We start from the raw sequence: 15,518 nt of genomic DNA, 5'->3' as shown, positions 1-15,518 counted from the left end.
AAAATTAAAATTAAAATTAAAATAATCCATTTAAAAAATGAAAAATGAAAAATAAAAAAATAACAATTAACAATTAACAATTAACAATTAACAATTAAAATTAAAAATAAAAATAAAAATAAAAATAAAAATAAAAATAAAAATAAAAATAAAAATAAAAATAAAAATAAAAATAGGAAAAAATGAATTAATTAAAAAAATTAACATTAAAAAAATGAAAGATGAAAAATAAAAAATTAAAAAAATATAAAAAAAATAAAAAAAATACAAAAAAAAATAATACAAAATACAAAATACAAAATAAAAAATAAAAAATAAAAAAATAAAAGAATAGAAAACTACAAACTACAAAATTAAAATTAAAATTAAAATTAAAATTAAAATTAAAATAATCCATTTAATTTTAAGCGCCTTTCAAAGCTCTCAAGGACACTTTACAGTCACTGACAAGCATAGGTACTATAATAAATAAAATACAATCACAAATAGAATACAATAAATAAAATACAATTATAAATAGAAACAAGAGAGAGTGAGCTACACGGAAAATGCCATTTTAAATCGGTGGCTTTTGAGATGGGATTTGAAGGTGGGAAGAGAATCCATGTTACGAATGTTGGGAGGAAGTGAGTTCTAGAGTTTGGGGGGCGGAGCAGCTGAAAGCTCTGTCCCCCATCGTGCGGAGACGGGCTCATTCACTGACAGACAAACCAAAGAAATACATAATGGATAACGTATTTTCAGCACTATAAGCTATCTACATGTAGCTATCTATCTGGCTGGCTAGCTATTTGCTATCTGTTTGCGATATGGCTGACTGGCCGGCGACCTATGTATTAGCTATATGGCTATCTAGGGTGCTGACTATCTCCCTAGCTGGTTAGCTAGCTATTAGCTATCTATTGGCTAGCCAGCTAGCTTTCTATTTGAGTTACTTCCGGGCTAATTCCCGCCATTTTCCTTTCCTCACACTTGTTTATTGCTGGGTCTGGAATCGATGCTAGGCGTGCCGACGCATTATATTAGCCTCTTTCATTGTCAATTCTTTGAAAATGGCTGTCAACAACGACCACTTGATGCTCATTTGCCCCTGCAATCCTCCGGCTAGCGGTCACATACCATTTTTAAGTCAAGCGATTTGACGTTCCGGGTAAGAAAATCCACCTCGCTTCAGCCGCAAGGAGTCAAAGGTTACGGGCGCAAGCGTAGGTCGAGTTTCTCGTTTTTCAGTGTGTTATGTCGACAAAGGACAAGAAGAAAGAAGCGGAGAAGGTCAAGTTTTGTCCTTCGAGCAAATCTTTTCCAAGTAGGCAAATCAACATTTTTTTTGGCAACAAACTACAGTGATACCTTGGCTTACGAACTTATTGGTTCCCAGAAAGTGTGTGGAAGGCGAAAAATGTGTCTTCCAAACATTAAAATCCCATAGGAAACCATTAAAATGAGAATAATCCGTTCCGTGGTCTCCATAAAACATAATTTTCAACTAAATAAGATAAAAAATAAAAACTACACACAATATACCTTATTTGACGAATAAAGGGCGGGACTTTCTGAATCTACCCAGTTCCGAGCTCATTTTGTGGCAGTTTTGGGACACTTTAAGTCATTTTTATTGGTGTTTTGAGATTGACTAGAAATATCAGCCTGCATGTTTTGGGTATTTTAGATGCGATAAAACGTTTTTCTGGTGTCAGTTAGGAAACAATCAACATTTTCTTGCCAACAAACTACAGTGATAGCTTGGCTTACGAACTTAATTAGTTCCCAGAAAGTGTGTGTATGGCAAAAAGTGTGTCTTCCAAACATTAATTTCCCATAGGAAACCATTAAAATGAGACTAATCCGTTCCAGGGTCCCCGTAAAACATCATTTTCAACTAAATAAGACTTAAAACTACACACAATATACCTTATTTGACAAATAAAGGGCGGGACTTTCTGAATCTACCCAGTTCCGAGCTCATTTTGTGGCAGTTTTTGGACACTTTAACTCATTTTTATTGGTGTTGTGCATTTGACTAAAAATATCAGCCTGTATGTTTTGGGTATTTTAGATGCGATAAAATGTTTTTCTGGTGTCAGTTAGGAAACAATCAACATTTTCTTGCCAACAAACTACAGTGATAGCTTGGCTTACGAACTTAATTAGTTCCCAGAAAGTGTGTGGAAGGCAAAAAGTGTGTCTTGCAAACATTAATTTCCCATAGGAAACCATTAAAATGAGACTATCCGTTCCAGGGTCCCCGTAAAACATCATTTTCAACTAAATAAGACTTAAAACTACACACAATATACCTTATTTGACAAATAAAGGGCGGGACTTTCTGAATCTACCCAGTTCCGAGCTCATTTTGTGGCAGTTTTTGGACACTTTAACTCATTTTTATTGGTGTTTTGCATTTGACTAAAAATATCAGCCTGCGTGTTTTGGGTATTTTAGATGCCATCAAATGTTTTTCTGATGTCAGTTAGGAAACAAAAAAAAAGATGTCGGTTGTCCTTTAAATGTGCCTTACAGTACAGAAAATACAGCAACATTTTGAAGAATGGCCTCGTTTCCCCTCCGATTTTCATTTTGGGCGCATGGAATAAATATAAAACGGAGGCTTGTCTGCCTCAGAGTATCTCCTGAGCTGCCGAGCAAATAATCCATCGCAGCGGTGATTGAGAGGTGCGATCAATCTAAGGTGAGGCTCATCTCTCGTCGAGATCGGCTCCAGCTCACCAAACCGAAATCAAAGTGGCAGCATGAACGTATTTCATCACGTCGGTTGCTCTCACAAAACAGACAGGGCTGCTGCTAAGCAGTCAATGATGCTCGCAAGTATCTTGTGCATGAAAGTTTCGCTATTAATTCCCACAGGAAATGAAATGCATGGATGATTTCCTCTGTGTAAGCTCTCAGTCATAAATGAGTGGTCCATCGATGAAAAGGTTTCTTCAGCCGTCATCTGTACTTCTTTGAAGGTGTCGGACATTTCGCTTCTTATCCAAGAGGCTTCGTCAGCTAACATTTTTTTTGGTGGTAGTTTTGGCCCTATATATATCCCTACTGTCCAGACGTGGCGGTGCCAGACTCTGCTATGATTGGTCCCTGCTCTCAGGTTGAGGGGAGCAGAGGACTACTCCCTGCAGTTCCACTGATTGCTTATATTGTCCTGACTGATTACTTCTATTGTCCTGCTTAATAATAGGGTCTATGACTGGCGTGATTGTGCCATTTGCTTTGGTATCACCTCATCAGCATAACTAAGCCTATGTTGCCTAAGAAGTCGGTTGTCGGAACGATCCAAATTGAACCTCACCCTACCATAGCGATTTAGTGGAGGGGTTTGCTGTTTTATGAAAATAGCTTGTTTTACTCCCCTTTCAAACAATCAACCATGTTCTTTCGCTAAGATTTTAACCTCATTGTCGTCAAATGAGTGGTTGTTAGCTTTTAGGTGCATATGTACTGCCGATTGCGTATTATCCCGGCGATGTTGATAAAGTCTTTTTTTGAGAATTTGTTAAGTCTCCCCAATGTATTGCTCTTTACAATCTTCATTTTTACAATGTATTGAATAGACTACATTACGTTGTTTTTTATTTGGCAACATATCTTCTGGATGCACTAATTTTTGCCTTAACGTGTTTATCGGGTTGAAATAAGCAGAAATTTTGTGTTGCCAAAGGACCCCTGCTATGTAAGGTACTGCTCGTCCTCCCCTTTTTGCATGGATGATTTGTATCATTTTTAATTTGAATTTATAATTGTCTACTCCGCAGGTAAACGTGGCACCCACATGCGTCAGAGCCTTGACCAGGATGTTGTACTGCCCATATTGTCAAAACCTACCGGGACTAAAACCCTGCCAGAATTACTGTTTTAACGTCATGAGAGGCTGTCTCGCAAACCAGGCTGACCTCGATCTCGAATGGAATACTTTTACCGGTGAGTCAATCACGAAATCTGTGCTTCTGTTCCGCATACTTTCAATATAATACAATACAATACAATATTTGTATAGCGCTTTAACAACAGCTGAAGCTGGAACAAAGAGCTTAACATGGACATATATTATATACAGGAAATAAAGCAGTGACAAAGATAGTAGAAAGCACCAGGGAGTAAGAACCAAGATCAAGTTGGATTTCAAGTGATCAATGTTACCGTATTTTCCGGTGTATAAGGCGTAACCGGAGTATAAGCCGCACCGCCCAATGAATGGTGTATTTTCAAACTATTTCCATATGTAGGCCATACCGGATAGTTACATATATGAAATATGCTTTTTATACTGTATTTTTCATTGGAGTCGTTTCAAGACCCCAATGAATGAAGAATGTTTTCCAAATATAAGACGTAAATACAGCGATACCTCAGCTTACGAACTCAATTGGTTCCCAGAAAGTGTGTGTAAGGCGAAAAGTGTGTTTTCCAAACATTAATTTCCCATAGGAAACAATTAAAATCAGTATAATCTGTTCCCATGTCCCCATAAAACATAATTGTTTAAGCCTTAAGACGACACAAAATATACCTTATGTTATGTATAATAAATGTGCTATGGTATTATAATGAGGCGGTCCGGTAGTCCATTGGTTAGCACGCCGGCTTCACAGTACAGAGGTCGCTGGTTCGAAGACAGCTGAGATAGGCTCCAGCACCCCCCGCCACCCTAATGAGGAATAAGCGGTACGGAAAATGGATGGATGGTATTATAATTAAAGAAATGTGTAGTGTACAGTATAATAAAGTTGTTTTATTGACCTTTGCGATGGTCGTTGATGGCTTGATGGAATGGAGTGTCCGGTTTCATTAGCATTCAACACTTGATGAGGAACGTAACCTTCTTCTTTCACCATCTTGATGAATGATCCCTTGTTGGTACTTTCTCTGCGATAATTTTACCTTGTTCCTCATCAATTGTGGTCTGTTTAGATCGGTTGATAGCTTTTTGCATCAAGCGTACAGATGGCTTGTGCGGGTTATGGGATATTTTAACCTTCCAGTATACACTCTGCTTTTGAACTATCAAAGTTGAAACCAGTCCAAATTTCACTATTTTCTATTCATTTTCTCACCATTTCACTTTTGTGTTTTTGTTTGCTCATCCGTTTGTGTGTTTTCTCACTCTGTGTCGCCTGCCTGTCTCGTTAATGTTTAAACCCCCCCCCCCCCTCACTGCTGCGCTCTTGACCAATCACATGGCTTTAACCGAAGACTGGGGGCGGGGAATAGAGGACAAAACAGTCGGCCACAATTTCCTTGTTAGGAGAACGAGCTCGTTCGCAAACGACACATCACTCATTGTGGCAGCTTCGTGTGTATCCCGAAAAATAGTTTGTACGCCAAGGTAACATTTTCATAAATGTAACGTTCGTAAACCGAACAGTTCGTAAGCCAAGGAGTTCGTAAACAGAGGTATCACTGTACTTGTTCATTGCCTTTCTTGGAATTGCTTCTATGGGAATTTGGTTCTGCTCAGAAAGCTTTACAGACACAAAAGATCGGATTTGTTCAGCCGTTGATTCGTTTTTTTGTTGTTGTTTTGTTTTCGCCCAAACTCCCCCTACCCCTCCCACCCATGTGCAACTGTGTTTTTTTTTTTATATATAGTATATTACAAGGACCCGGGCAAAGTGCTTATCACCGTCTGTGGTTCCTGCTGTTCGGGATTGATAAAGCAGAGTAGATCCTAGGCAAACACATTTTCCGTTGAGTTTCCAGCAGCGATCGGTGAGTAATCGGGCGCCGCGGTTCGTCTGTAAGTCGCTAAAATCTTCGCTTCTAAACGCCAAGGAGACGCATTGAATGTTCCCTCTCCATTTTTTTTTGTTTTCCCAGCTAATATATATATATTTATATATATATACACACATTTTTTTTTTACCCTCTCTCATGTGCACACACATTATACGGTTTTCATTCTTCGAACGAGTTCAATACAAGGCATGTCTGACGCGATGTATGTGAAGCAAAGTACGCCTTCGGAGTCACTTGACGATTTGTGACAGGTCTGTACTGCGATAGAGACGGCAGACTGCAGAGCGCGAGTTCTCTCGGGGTGGCGTGTCTGAAGATCTCAGATCGATGCGAGGCGTCGGTTGTACTGAATGAAATGTCTCGCTGCTTTATGACACATGTTAAAAAAAAAGTGAGCGTCTTGTTCACTCGTGAAGAGGCAAATCCATCGCCGGGAAGGGACGTTGTGACTTGACACTAATGGGGAAAAGCTGCTGTTCTAAACAGAATTTTTAAATCTGCTTAGAGGAAGGAAACCCTTGAGATGCTTTGGAAATTTTATTGATTTTATTATGCCAGGGATTCATTGGGATGCTGTTTTTTGTGTTTTTTTTTCGGGGCGTTGTCTAGTTTGACTTTTACTCGTCGGTTCGGTTGTATTGCGAACTTTCCTCTTGTTCCTATTGTGTGTAATTTTAAGGCTTATTTAGTTGAAAAGTATGTTTTATGGGGACCTGGGAACGGATTATTCTCATTTTAATGGTTTCTTATGGGAAATAAATGTTTGGGATACAGACTTTTCGCCTTACACACTCTGTCTGGGAACCAATTAAGTTCGTAAGCCAAGGTATCACTGCACTTTTTTTTATGGGGAAAGTGCTGCAAGGCGAAGCATCTTAATTATACAGCGCGTCTCATCGCCGTACAAAGGCTCACTCAATTTGTTTCGCGCTATTAAATGCAACATTTTAAAACACAAAAACTAGCTTCTCTTGTGCAGACTGTTGGCCGTCTTTGAAAGGGCCGTTGTTTTTTTCTGAGAATGTAATAAAAAATGTCATTGTCACTCATATTGCAGCACCCACAGAATATTGAGTTTTAGGAGTACATAAACATTCGATGCAGCGTAAGAAACCTTAGCCTATCTTCTTTTATCAACAAAAAATAGTTAATTCCTAAATTACAGTAAAGTCTCGTTATATCGATATTCAAGGGAGTCCGAAAAATATCGATATAACCGGGACTATCGATATATCCGACCCTGTTTGCATGTAATTTTCTCCGTGCGTGCATAGAAATAGTATCGATATAACCGGGACTATCGATATATCCGATATCGATATAACGAGACTTTACTGTATATGCTTCTGGAGTTATATGAGCTTGAAATGAGGGAAGCTGTCCAAAATACAATGCAGTATATACAGTAAAGTCTCGTTATATCGATATTCTCGGGAGTCCAAAAAAATATCGATATAACCAGGACTATCGATATATCTGACCCTGCGCGCATGTAATTTTCTCCTTGCGTTCATAGAAATAGTATTGTGATAAGCGGTACCGATATCGATATAACGAGACTTTACTGTACATATTGGTTAATACAGGTAACACCCGTTTCATCAGCATGAAACACTTGATGAGGAACGTAGCCTTCTTCTTTCACCATCTTGAGGAATGATACGTTGTAGGTGCTTTCTCTGCCATAATTTTACCTTGTTCCTCATCAATTGTGTTGTTTAGCTGGGTTGATAACCTTTTGCATTAAATGTACAGATAGCTTGTGCAGGTTATTTGTGGAGCCTGATTGATTGGAATTTTAACCTTGCAGTCTACACTCTGCTTTTGAACTATCAAAGTTAAAACGAATCCAAATTTAACAGTTTTCTATCCACCATTCAACCACCTCCCCTCACTGCTGCGTTCTTGACCAATCACGTGGCTTTAACCGAAGACTTGGGGCGGGGAATAGGGTAAAAAAAAAAGTCGGCTGCCATTTTTTGTTAGGAGAACGGGCTCGTTCGCGAACGACACATCACTCATTGTGGCGCTTCGTGAGTATCCCGAAAAATAGTTTGTATGCAAGGTAAAATGTTCATAAATTTAACATTCGTAAACCGAGAAGTTCGTAAGCCAAGGGATTCGTAAACCAAGGTATCACTGTATGTCTGCTATGCATGCGTGTCCGGTTTGTGATACCCGAACATCCGTCAACTGCCACTGTGACAAATCCAGTCAGCTCTGCATGGTGACGGATGCATCATCGTCATTTGTCTTGTCAGCCCCCTTGTTAAAATACCTTCCGAGAGGCGAGATGAGGCATCCTGACGCCTTCCCTCCTGCCCACCACACCCGCCGCATCAAAATCGGTTCTATTCTTGACAGGCAAGCGGCATTGGAGGAAGAAGGTTATCAAGTGTGATTGCATGCGTCCTTTCCGCACACTTTAATATACACGCGGGTCGACTTCGCTGGAATTTGTCGACTTTTATGTTTTTTGTGTGTGTTTTTTTTTTGGAGGGAAATTGGTTCGGATTGCAATGCGGTAAACCAGGAGTGTCAAATTCATTATTTTATTTTGTTGTTGCTGCGGGCCACATTGTCGTGACGGTTTCCTCTCGAGGGCGGTTGTGAATTTGGGGAAACAACTACACATATAACATCTAGAGCGCACAACACATTAATGAATAACTAATTGTCAAATTTGAAGTGAAAAATAATGACTGTTATTGTGGTTTACGGGTGCCAAAAAGCGCTGGTCGGACCTCAAGGGGGTGGCTTTTACCTGAAGAGAATCAGGTCTCGCTACTGAATGCCAGACAGTATCGATCTTATGATGTAATATAAATAAGAACGAGCTTGTTAACTGGCTATTAGCTGGCTGGCTAACTGGCTATTAGCTGTCTAGCTATTGGCTGGCTAGCTATTGGCTGGCTAGCTAGCTGGCTAGTTAGCTAATAGCTAAAAAGATAGCTACTAGCTAAAAAGCTAGCTTTTTATCTGAGTTATTCCGGGTTCAGTGAATGCTGGCGCATGTGGCTGCCGCTGCTCACCCACAGAAAAAAACAAATCCTGTAATAATTAATAATAATCATATATAATTATATAGAATAATATAGTATAATATTTATAATTATATGTAATAATAATAATACATTTCATTTTGAAGCGTCTTTCAAAACGCTGAAGGTCACTTCACAGTCGCAGGATAAGTTTTTTCTGTGGGTGAGCAGCGGCAGCCACACGCGGCAGCATTCACTATAATAATAATAATACATTTCATTTCAAAGCGCCTTTCAAAACTCTCAAGTTCACTTCACAGTCACAGGATAAGTTTTTTCTGTGGGTGAGCAGCGGTAGCCACACGCGCCAGCGTTCACTCAACCTCGATGTAACTCAAATAGATAGAAAGCTAGATAGCTAGTGAATAGCTAGCGAATAGATAGCAAATAGATAGCTATTCGCTAGCAATTAGCTAGCGAATAGACAGCCATTAGCTAGCGAATAGATAGCCATTATCTAGCGAATAGATAGCCATTAGCTCGCAAATAGCCATTAGCCAGCGAATAGATAGCCATTAGTAGAATAGCGCTGCGTATTAGCTTGTCGTACTGCACTGTAAAGCCTAGCATACTACAATAAATACATCAAAAAGCAATTTGAGTTATTTTCATCTCTTTGTGAATGGCAAATGTCAAGCGTTGGCTTTCTTGGACGTTGCCACACGCGCTTTATTTATTTATGTATTTTCATAATTAGCATACAGGGATGTGTTGCCCTCCATTTCGTGACACTGCCGTAAAAACAATCCTCATTGATTTCATTTGCTCATTCCTTTTTAATTGCATGGCTTGACTCCAACTGTAACTTTACCTCGCCGCAACTGCCTCGACTCGGGGAGCGGGGTGGGGGCAACCCCAACCGCTTCCTTTCAAACAAAGACTCTCTCGGATGTGAACTCGCGAGAACAGACGCACTCTCCGGGGCTTCATTTTTAATGATTCTTGGCAAAGGGAAGCTCACACTCCACTTTTATTGCGCCGTTTTATCAACAAAATTAATATCTGCTCTCCCGGCGTTACTCGCTTGTGATTGATATCATCACCTGACATCATTATGAATCGTTAAAACGACAAGTGAAACCACAGAGGGGTCATCATGATATTGTAGAAGAATTGACAGGCACAATGGTGGTGAAATAAAGGACAACCGACAGCATTTTTTTGTTTCCTAACTCACTTCAGAAACACGTTTTATAGCATCTAAATTACAGTGAGACCTCAACTTGCGAACTTAATTGGTTCCCAGACAGAGTGTGTAAGGCGAAAAGTGTGTATCTCAAAAAAATAAATCCCATAGGAAACCATTAAAATGGGAATAATCCGTTCCCGGGTTTCCATAAAATATACTTTTCAACTAAATAAGCCTTAAGACTACACATAACATACCTTATTCTATGTATAATAAATGTGCTATTGTATTGTAATGAAAGAAATACACTGCATTGTATCATAAAGTCAATTGGCGTTGGAGGTCGAAGGTCAAAGGGAATTGCTGTTTGGAAAGAGAGGCGCATTACATGACGACTGTAATAAAAGAAATAAACTGTGCTGTAAAATAAAGTTTTATTTACCTTTTTGATGGTCGTTGATGGCTTATGGAAGGAGAGTCACCTTCCATAAGGACTGTTGGTAATTTAACCTCTGGTGCTGTTCGGTCGTGTGCTTCCGCCGAAGATCACTCCGCCAGCCGTGGTGGGTGTGTATTATGAAAATAGTGCTTATTATAAGGTTTAATTTTCATAAATTTGACGTTTGTAAGACAAAAGGTTTGTAAGTTGAGGTGTTTGTAAGTTGGGGTCTCACTGTATCAAAAATCGCAGGCTGATATTTTTAGTCAAATGCAAAACACCAATAAAAATGACTTAAAGGACAACCGACGTCTTCGGAGAAGTTTTGTGCATAATTTGTAAAATGGCTTCAAATGACTTCTACTGAGCGTATTTGACAAAGATTCCACCGCATGTAGCTATATTTTACGTTTTAAGACTCACGCTGAATATTCCGGAAGTCTTGTTTTTGAGTTGGTGACGAGTCCGTACGTGACGTCACTGAAGGAACGCCCCTGACCGAAAAAAGGACACATTGTAGCAGTCCTTCCATCACGTCAATGCTTGCGTGGTCTGAAAACCTCGTGTTGCGCCAGAAGAAGGTGTCCGAGCTCAATATAAGGAATTTTTCAGCCTGTGGAAACACAATACACTGTCATGTCTACAAGAGGTCGCCATTTTCTTCTGTCTCTTTTTGGGTGAGACATTTCCCCCCAATGTTGCCTTAAAATGGCACGGAATACATTATTTAATCGATTGCAAACATGTATGCTTTCCTCTTCAGAACTATTTGAATCATATTCATAACTGGATGTGTAACAACAAAGCATACTCTCCGAATCTGAAGCCATTGTTTTGATTCTCCAGCAATGCAAGACGTCTTGGCGTGACGTCACGAACTGGGGGCGGGACTTTCTGAAAATGCCCAATTCGCAGTTCAACTTTTTTGCAGATTTTGGACACTTTCAGTAATTTTTATTGGTGTTTTGCATTTGAATAAAAATATACTGCGTGTTTTGGGTATTTTAGATGCGATCAAACGTTTTTCTGATGTCAGTTAAAAAACAAAAAAGTGACATCGGTTGTCCTTTAAAGTGTCCCAAAAAAATGAGTTTGGAACTGGGGAAATTCAGATAGTCCCGCCCCCTTGTTTGTGATGTCACGACATGATACTCCTTGACAAACTGCCTCGCTCCAGAATCAAAACAATGGCTTCAGAAAGTTCAGATGCTTTCTTGTTACGAATATGATTCAAATAGTTCTGAAGAGGAAAGCATACATGTTTGCAATCGATTATAGAAGTCCTTCCGTGTCAATTCGAGTCATCTGGACTCCAATGTAGCGCCCAGAAAATGCACAAGATGGCGCCCAAGCCCCGTTAGAAATGGGCTGATTTGTCTGCTGGGAATTTGTGTCAACTTACACCTTCTTTATGCGTGTTAGCGCAATTGGCTGAGACACACAACGATTCACATTCACGTCATTTATGGAGTTTTCCTTTTAAATTCGCCATTAACACAGTGTTTTCAGATGAAAAAAAGTACCCAAAATGCATTGTGTGTCGTTTTTTTTTTCCTTACAAGATGACTGAAGAAAATTTGTGACTGTACTCTGAGGACCTCCCGGGTGACTGAGATTCTTACCCTTGAACCACAGACGAATTGAATTCACGAAAAATAATATCGACTGTCGCGAATTGCAGGAAATCAACTGTGAGGCGTGACGCCGTGAAAATTCACAATATTAAATTATCTGCTTCTCATGTTAAAATCAACAACCCGAAGTTGGATTTCATGCGTCTTAGCAGTGTCTGAAATAACGTCTACCTGGATGCCCATGGTGTGCAACTTTTACATTGGGCGTACAAGTTCCAAAACGTCTCCGCCCGGGTTGCCGACAACTTTGTGGGGGAAAAAAATAATAAAAAAATCAAATCAAACATTTGCTTTTTTTTCAATAAAGCAAACGTTTGGACAATGATTTCAAAATCTTCGTTTGGTTTGGAAATTTCTGAATTTCGGTTTGTTTGGCAATTTGCATATTCGGCACAGCAGCCAATCAGAAGCCTGATTCGTGCTTCCGTCTTTCCCCGAGCGTTATAAGGTGCATGTCATTTTCCAAAGTAGATGCACAGAACCTCAGCCCCAAAAGATTCAAAAGAAGCTAACAAAATTTAGGACGCTACAAAAGGTAAACGTACATTATGCCGTGACTGTAAAGTGTACTTCAGAGTTTTGAAAGGCGCTTAGAAATTAAATGTATTATTATTATCATTATTATTATCGTTCTTATTATTATTATCATTACTATCGTTATTACCATTATCATCATTATCAGCATTATCATTGTTTATTATTATTATTATTATTATTATTATTAAAAGCATCGTGGACTAACGACAACTGGAGCAAAATCATCAGCAACAGATATTTAACATAAATTAAGCAAGGGAGCATTTGTAGTAGGTACTTGCGTAATTAAAAAAAAACAATCCTTAATACTTTGCAACAATGTTTTTTTTGCGATTAGTCGTCTTATTGTGCTTCAAGTTGGGAAAAATGGGGAAGGCAACTGTATGGCCCGGCAGGCAACTTTTCAGAGTTGTCTGCCATGGTGTCCGCTAACTTTTTGTCATGAGTTTCAGACACTGGTCTTTTTTTTTTTTTTTTTTTTTTTTTTTTTGTGTGACAGACGCCATGTTGCTGGTGGCGGAGAGACTGCAAGGGCCTTTTCACATCGACGCCGTTATCCAGCCGATTGATCTCAAAATTTCAGAAGCCATCACGACCATGCAGGACAACAACAAGATACTGTCGGCAAAGGTAACTTTCTCCACTTCTTCAGTATTTTATAATTCATTTCCTGAAAAAAAAAAAACCATCATAAACATGTATGTGTACGCGTGTGGCTGCCGCTGCTCACCCACAGAAAAACTTATCCTCTGACTGCAATTATTATTATTATTATTATTATTATTATTATACACACATATACATGTAATAATAATACTAATAATAATAATACATTTCATTTATAAGCACCTTTCAAAACTCTCAAGGTCACGTTATAGATGTATATATGTTTATGTATATATAATAAATAATAATAATAATAATAATAATATGTGCCTTTCAAAACGCTCAAGGTCACTTTATATGTGTATGTATAAATAATAATAATAATAATAATAATAATAATAATATGTGCCTTTCAAAACGCTCAAGGTCACTTTATATGTGTATGTATAAATAATAATAATAATAATAATAATAATAATAGTAGTACATTTCATTTATAAGCGCCTTTCAAAACTCTCAAGGTCACTTTACAGTCACAGGATATTTTTTTCTGCGGGTGAGCAGCGGTAGCCACACGCGCCAGCGTTCACTCAACCCGGAAGTAACTCAAATAGATACAAAGCTAGCTAGCTAGCTAATAGCTAGCTAGCTAGCTAGCTAGCTAGATAGCAAATAGATATCAAATAAATATTAAATAGACAACAAATGCATAGCTAGAAAGTCAGCTAGCTAGCTAAGAGATAGCTAACTGGATAGATAGCGAGCCAACTAGACAGCAAATAGATTGCAAATAGATAGCAAATAGATAACAAATGCATAGCTAGAAAGTTAGCTAGCTAGCTAATAGATAGCTATCTTGATAAATAGTTTGCCAGCTTGATGGCAAATAGATTGCAAATAGAAAACAAATAGATTGCTATATAGCTAGTTAGATGGCTAACTAGATATATGATATATAGATACATTAAAAAAAGATCTAGAACATTTTTCCTTCAGTACAGTATTTCCCAAACTTTATTGAGCTATTTGAAAACATTTACAACACGGCTGTCACATGGCACTTTGTCATTTTTCACGTCATTTTTGCACCTTTTTCTCATTGCATGATCAACAACGAGACACTCTAAAATAGCCAAAACGGCAAAATCACATTTCTGCTTGACGTTTTTTCAATTTGTGTAGCGTAGATGATTAGAGGCGGGGACACACATCTCATTTTCAATCCGCTAATTTATTTTAATGTGCGGTTCAAATGCCTTCGAGATTCGCTGTTAAATGAGATGACTTGTGTTTAACCTGCCAAGATGGAAGCTAATTTATTTTTAAACCTATTTCGGGTTCAAAAAGGGGGGAGGGGGAATTAAAGCTTCCCGCAATAAAATAAAAAAAATCATCTTATCAAAAGCTCCATTTCAACTTCAAATGACTTCGACTGAGCATAGTGTACATAGTGTAAAATTGCATTTTCTGTGTAGTTTCTATTTATAATTGTATTTTATTTATTGCATTGTATTTGTGATTATATTGTATTTATTATAGTACCTATGCTTGTCTGTGACTATAAAGTGCTCTTGAGAACTTTGAAAGACGCTTAAAATGTAATGTATTATTATTATTTATGACATAGCTCGTTAGCTAACTCTCCAACTGGCTATCTATTAGCTAGATAGCTAGCTTGCTATCTATTTGAGTTACTTCCAGGTAGAGTGAACGCTGACGAGTGCGGCTGTGGCTGCTCACCCACAGAAAAACTGATCCTGTGATGGGAAAGTGACCTTGAGAGTTTTGAAAGGTGCTTAGAAATGAAATGGATTATAAATAACGCAATGGTGAATCATTGCGTGTGGTAGTCAATTGCGGTAACCCGCATAAAGAAGGACACAAATTGGAGTCCAGAGGGCTAGAATTGATCCGGAAGGACTTCTTTAAACGATTGCCAAACATTTATGCTTTCCACTTCAGAACTATTTGAATCATATTCATAACTGGATGAGTAACAAGAAAGGATCTTTTTCTGAATCTGAAATCTCTGAAGCCATTGTTTTGATTCTGGAGCAGGGCAGTTTGTGAATGAGTATCTTGCCGTGATGTCACGAACAAAGGGGCGGGACTTTCTCAATCTCGCCAGTTTCAAGATCATTTTGTAGCAGTTTTGGGACACGAAGTCATTTGTATTGGTGTTTTGCATTTGACGAAAAATACCAGCCTGCGTGTTTTGGCTATTTTAGATGCTAGAAAACGTTTTTTTTTCTGATGTCAGTTAGGAACCAAAAAAATATTGTCCTTTAAACCCATCTCCAGGCTAGATTCACACAGGTCAGTATGAATAAGATCCCCCATTTTTCCCTCATATCGCAATTTATAACTTTTTAGCCGTTGTC

At 38.5% G+C, this 15,518-nt stretch overlaps 1 protein-coding gene across 1 annotated transcript in view; it reads left to right on the top strand.

The window, feature by feature from the left end:
- Positions 1 to 15,518, top strand: part of gpc6a (glypican 6a) — a 143,409-nt gene that overhangs the window by 90,872 nt on the left and 37,019 nt on the right. The window contains exons 4-5 of the mRNA XM_088991536.1: positions 3,771 to 3,936; positions 13,031 to 13,161. Coding sequence (XP_088847662.1) covers positions 3,771 to 3,936; positions 13,031 to 13,161 — 297 coding nt within the window. The remainder of the gene's footprint in view (positions 1 to 3,770; positions 3,937 to 13,030; positions 13,162 to 15,518) is intronic.

The sequence above is a fragment of the Hippocampus bargibanti genome, linkage group LG03 (genome assembly GCF_051943395.1).
Source record: "Hippocampus bargibanti isolate YZ-2025 linkage group LG03, ASM5194339v1, whole genome shotgun sequence".
Classification (NCBI taxonomy): domain Eukaryota; kingdom Metazoa; phylum Chordata; class Actinopteri; order Syngnathiformes; family Syngnathidae; genus Hippocampus; species Hippocampus bargibanti.
The sequence above is the reverse complement of the archived record's forward strand: the minus strand, read 5'-3'. Positions and strand labels throughout refer to the sequence as shown.